The sequence below is a fragment of the Nicotiana tabacum genome, chromosome 8 (genome assembly GCF_000715075.1).
Source record: "Nicotiana tabacum cultivar K326 chromosome 8, ASM71507v2, whole genome shotgun sequence".
Taxonomy (NCBI): Eukaryota; Viridiplantae; Streptophyta; class Magnoliopsida; order Solanales; family Solanaceae; genus Nicotiana; species Nicotiana tabacum.
Genome location: NC_134087.1, coordinates 53,410,976 through 53,416,509, shown reverse-complemented (window position 1 = coordinate 53,416,509; position 5,534 = coordinate 53,410,976). Strand labels below are relative to the sequence as shown.

At 36.7% G+C, this 5,534-nt stretch overlaps 1 protein-coding gene across 1 annotated transcript; it reads right to left on the bottom strand.

The window, feature by feature from the left end:
- Positions 1 to 386: 386 nt before the first annotated feature.
- On the bottom strand, positions 387 to 4,759 carry LOC107782946 (flavin-containing monooxygenase FMO GS-OX-like 4). The gene is made up of 7 exons (XM_016603907.2): positions 4,003 to 4,759; positions 3,172 to 3,242; positions 2,589 to 2,741; positions 2,425 to 2,507; positions 1,593 to 1,728; positions 1,332 to 1,505; positions 387 to 814 (listed from the first exon to the last, which is right to left on the bottom strand). The coding sequence occupies exons 1-7, from the start codon at positions 4,637 to 4,639 to the stop codon at positions 602 to 604; spliced, it is 1,467 nt and encodes a 488-aa protein (XP_016459393.2). The 5' UTR covers positions 4,640 to 4,759; the 3' UTR covers positions 387 to 601.
- Between the last annotated feature and the right edge of the window lie 775 nt (positions 4,760 to 5,534).

Here is a 5,534-nt window from a genome sequence, read left to right as displayed (position 1 = left end):
AAATATGTACCTTAAGCTACTTCTACTAGTCATTCCTTTTTCCCACTTATCTTTTATTTCATGTGTTATAAAGCAGTAGTTATTTTTCTAAATCAAACAGGGTTCTATGGAGTCAGAGTAAATGTTACCATTCAGCGGGAAAATGAAATTTTGAGAATGGTTGAGATATTTCATCATTTGTTTAATCCATGACTTCGTATATTGTTCCCCCTTGATCCCTAAACATGTCTTTATCAAGTTACATGACTAGGCAAGACCATATTAGTTCAGCATCAAATTTTCCAATAAATGTAAACCTCTGTTTAATGATATCTATCTTCTTTTTTTTTTGTTTTTTCATGTCCTGATACATTATTCTGGGTTATCTGTGCTGCTGCCAGAGAAACTGAGAAGGAACTGGAAAATCACCAGAATCTTATTGAATAAATGTACAAGCAAAAATAGCCTGTATCACTTACAATATATTTCGACGGCAGAGTTACAATTGAAATTATAGAGGAATTTCCAGATGTTTCTATACTTTTCAATTTATTCAGCTACATTTTCCTGTAACAAAAATAACCTATTTCAAGCATATTACATGCCAGTTCTCCAAAAAAAATCATCTGGGGAGCTTCTGTGCTTGAGCTAGTTCAGGAATATATTTTACAAAGTCTTCATGAGCTTGAATTATCAAGTCATCATCATCCCACTGATCACGATATGTCTCAGGCTGAGTCTTTTTATTCTTTCTTGAGATAAAATACATTTGCTTTCTCCATTCTTCAGAGAGTGGAGATCCACACTCAGCAGCCAACCAATCATCATAGTCAAACTGTAAAGATGGGGATTGTCAACGAGGCAAGACATATATACCACTCTTTTGGTTAACCTATAAGATATGAATAATGAGCACTAGAGCTACTTTCTTATATAGAACGGGCATAGCCATTTGGTGTTCCCATGCCAAAACTAGTTTAGCCACATATGCAGATGTGCCAATGCCAACCACGCACAGAGATTCATATCCGATAAAAATATAACTTGGATGTAAATGTGCTAAAGAACCATGACAAGCCAACTTGAGTGCATTCACATGAGAAGTGTGCATGGATTTTCGTATGACCAACCACTTGCGTTTGCTCATAATGACAAAAGCTAACTACTCTCTAGTTCTTCAGTTTCATTTCTATTCTCTTCTTCTTTTCCAAATTAACTAAGGTGGTGTAGCCTAGAACTTCTGTATGTTATTAAGAATAGGCATGAAGTAAAAAAGGAAAGGAAAAGGAGACAACACATAGAACAGAAATAGAAACGTTCAACCATTCAACAAGTTTTGGCAGATGTTATACCTGATAATCATCCATATTGTGAGTGTACCGCTTTGGAATGCAAGAGGCTTCCATGGATGAGTAAAAAGCTTCAATATCAGCATTCATATCTTCCTTTGATGGGAGAGAAATGCGACCAGATAAAATGCCAGCGATCCACTTGCTTTGCAATTCACACAAGGGGAATGGTATAACCTGGTGCCCAACCACAGACAAATAATTTGTTTATGTCCACCATTTAAAATGTAAATTGAAAACTCAAGCACATAATCTCAAGTTTACCTTCCAAGGCAGCCCAACAAATGAAAGACTTGGAGCAAAGGCTGGTGGAAAAATGTGTTTGTAAAGTGGCCCAACCCGGTTATCATCCACAGTTACTATCCCATTAGTTTCAAGGAAAGGAAAATGATACTTGTACCTAAGAAAAACATAGATAAGCAACATTCTTGAATACTTCATCCTCCCATCAATTTGACTATCTTGTAAGATTATTAGCAATTATTTTTTATTATAAAAGCAAAGTTAGAGATCACTCACGGTAAATTAGGAGGTCTGTACTACCAAAATCACATAAATAATATTCATTTTAGTTGAAAATAACTTTTCTTTACAAAAACAGAGAAGTTTACTGTCCTTTCGGCAAACTCACAATATCTCACCAAATCTGGGCTTTAACTTGCAGCATTATGGTTAACATGGTAATAATTCTTGGTTTCTTATTGATTAACATTCTTTTAAGCTTAAGATTTTTTTTTTCAAAAAAAAAAAAAAGGCTTAAAGTTTAAGGTATTAAAGGGTACATGCTTTATTTTGAGACTGGGCTATTCAAGAGCAGATCAACTACTGTATTTACTGTTTCTAACCTTTGGATCCATAGTCTACCCCAATCATCCCACTTCCTTATTGATTAACTCTTGACCTCACCATTCTTTTGTTTTTTACAAGGTCAGTTCACCTCACCATTTATATCATTATATGAACCTAGGAAAAACAGAAGTGTGTTACCCTTTCATTTTTCCTGAAAAGAAAAAGAACAGGCTATCACCGTCACCTTCCTTTTGCTTTCTTTAACCTGGGGGTGAAAAAGAAAGTTTCAACAGGACTAATCACTCACCCTGTGCAGTGTAGGATGATGTCGGCAAGGACTTTGGACCCGTCTCGAAAATTCACGCCACCATCGATACCAACAGATTCAATCTGCATCATTTAGACAACTGAAAAATCAGCATCTCGTGTTGATAAAAACCACATAAATATACAAGTTATATACAATTTTACCATAGAATGTTGCCAAACATTATCATAGCCAGGCAGCTTCAGCGGAACTCCACTTGTAGCTGATCTAGAAGAAATGTGGACCTCTTTAGCAACTTCAGCGATTTCTCTGGAGATATCAGTAGCACTTGCAGCACTCCCTATCAGCACAACAACCTGTCAAACCATTTATCATATATGATATGCTCTGAATATGGTACTAAAATGTAGAAATGTCATATGATCGCACAATAAGATGATATTATTTCTTTGCAATATATTAGTCAAAGCATGGAAGCTGATACAGCCAGGGTGCATTTTTCCCATGTCACAACTGGGCTCGAATGAGCATACAAGTACGTTCACTTTTCGTATGGTCTACACTTTTAGTAATAGTTCACGTAATAGAATATCATAGTTCACACTTTTAGTCAAGAAAATTAAAAGAATATCATAGTTCACACTTTTAGTCAAGAAAATTAAAAGATAACTTCCAATGAGTAGAGCAAATTCATAATCTAAATAACTGCAAGCATTTCAGTTACGTGACCGCAGTTATAATTCGGAAACATTAACATTTTAATAAAATAATGAACCTGACACATACTTGGTCTCGAAAAGGATCAGGAACACGGTAATTGTGGCTGTGAATTTGCTTTCCGGGCCAGACTTCGAGTCCTGAAAGGCTAAAGGCTTCCAGTTAAAAACATCAAAAACTGCATATTGACATAGCTTGTCCAATCATAATGACAACTCATAAATAGTCTCAAAGCTACTCATAAGGTCATCCTGAATAAGGAGAAAAATGGAAAAGAAGTGCCAACTCAAAAAATTTCAACTGCTTGCAACATATGAACCGTAATAATTAATAGAAAAAAATACTTATCATATGCCTCATAACAAAACAAAAATTATGTTTGAATAAAAAAATGGGTGGAAGCTTAAAAAGGCTAATCTTTTATTCGTACAATATTCACTATTGTTGTGAATTGTGATACTGTCTCAACAACAGAAAGAGAAAAGGAGAAAACGTTTCAATTCAGATGGGAAGACAAAATTTCCTAAGAAAAACCGTGACAAACAGCATGCACATAATGTTGATGCTCAAAATGATCAACTTTGATCGGCCACCGCAAATAAAACATAAGGATGGAACTGTTAGCTTAATGTACGAATCAACCTGGCTAATGGCTATTACAATTGGATTACCAAATACTTGAAATATTCATACCAAACTTTATTTACAAAGACTTCACCAGCATCTGTCTTATTCCCTTAAAGAATCTACAATTACCACAAATTGAAACGTGACTAAAAGTGATACTTCAAATGTGAAGAGCTAAAGATCAGAATATGATTGGATTACCACAAATTTAAAAGCAACCAAAAGAAAATAGTACTCTGCTCGACTAGAAAGAACTAAGGATCAAATTTTTACCAGGAATATCAGCAGTTCTTGGTTCAGTATAATGTCCATTGCATATAACTACAGCATCATACTCCTCATGAACAAACACAACATCATTCTCTCTCTTTTTAGAACTAACCTTCCATTTTCCATTCTCCAATAATCCCACATGGCCCACTTCCATCCCAAACCTCACAAGTCCAATAAGCCCAAAATCAACCGCAAAATCCTTCAAATAATCCAACACTTCTTTATGACCCGGATACCTCCTCGGGTCTCTATTAGGCTTTTTCTTCGCCACAAACGGGTAATCCCGATAACCCATTACTTTCCGAGGAAGGTTAACACGAAGTGATAAATAGAGACTTGAGTGAGCGATTTCCCGGTTCGGGTCGATCCCAATCGGGTCGGATTCTGTGGCGGGCGTGTAAACCCATGTGCCACCTAATTGATTTTCTCGTTCAAATACAACGACACTGTGACCTTCTCGATGGAGTTCTCGAGCTGTAACGAGGCCCGCGGAACCTGCACCGATAACAGCGACGTTTTTGTTTTTGGGGGAATTTTGAGGCATATGAAAATGGGATGGAGTTGGGGATAGAAGTGTCATGTTTGTTAGTGTGCGAGAATAAGATTGGTTAGAAGAGATGACACTTCGAAGAATCATGACTTTGTAATATTTTATGTTGTTTTAGCTGAGTGTCGTGTTTTGTATCTTTTGTGTTTGTTTGATTTGTTATGCTACTGGTATTGCATGTGTTTTTGTGGTAATAGTGGACCCGCGAATCTGGGTTGATTCCTCACCACATTCAATGTTTTTTTCGTTTATGTGATCCTAGTTTAGTTCGTTTTATTTTGATTTTATTTTTAATTATAAGTTTGTTTATCTCGTAAATGGTAACTACAATTATATTTGATTTTGTGGTTCTAAAAATACGTGACTTATTTCAATACTAGTCGTTAGGCGGTAGATGCTAAGTGTAAGTGAAAAAAATAAGAAATGCAAACCAATAAGGTCACAAGGCTGGACCTCGAGCTAGCTGGAGCAGAGCCTCGAGATCTAGATGGGGCTAATAGCGATGAACAATTGACGAAGAATTAATGATTATGAGGGCCTCAAAGATGGCCTTTTGCAGTTAATAATGAGTAATAAATGAAGAACAATGGATGAACAATGAAAGAATACGCAATAAATGTGAAGAACAATTATGTTAGCAGAGAGCAGAGAATGTTGTATTGTATTCAATATGTTGTGTAATAATACGACCACTTTTACAAGATGACAAGGGTCCCCTATAGGAGGGGGGAATGCTATTGATACAACTGTATAATGGCTCAGTACTGATTTGTCCTATTCTTGCAGGTCCTGTCAGTTCCGATCGTGTGTCCTTGGGAATTTCTCGCTTTTCCATGATGGTCGCCGATTCTCGTGTTGTCTCGAGGTATGCTATGATGAGTCTTCGGTATACCTTCTCGGGGTGGGTGCTTCGGGGACGAGCCCTAGATCGTGCTTCGAGCCTATCGAGGCCGGGCTCGAAGTACCATAGAAGCCTCAAAATCGG

What these genes read in the sequence shown, in the direction of transcription:
- LOC107782946 (XM_016603907.2), bottom strand. Translation starts at nt 4,639, where the DNA reads ATGATTCTTCGAAGTGTCATCTCTTCTAACCAATCTTATTCTCGCACA. An exon ending in CTGATCCTTTTCGAGACCAA is followed by an intron (nt 2,742 to 3,171) that starts GTATGTGTCAGG and finishes ATGGTTTGACAG; the next exon opens with GTTGTTGTGCTGATAGGGAG. An exon ending in ACAATATGGATGATTATCAG is followed by an intron (nt 815 to 1,331) that starts GTATAACATCTG and finishes CCATCTTTACAG; the next exon opens with TTTGACTATGATGATTGGTT.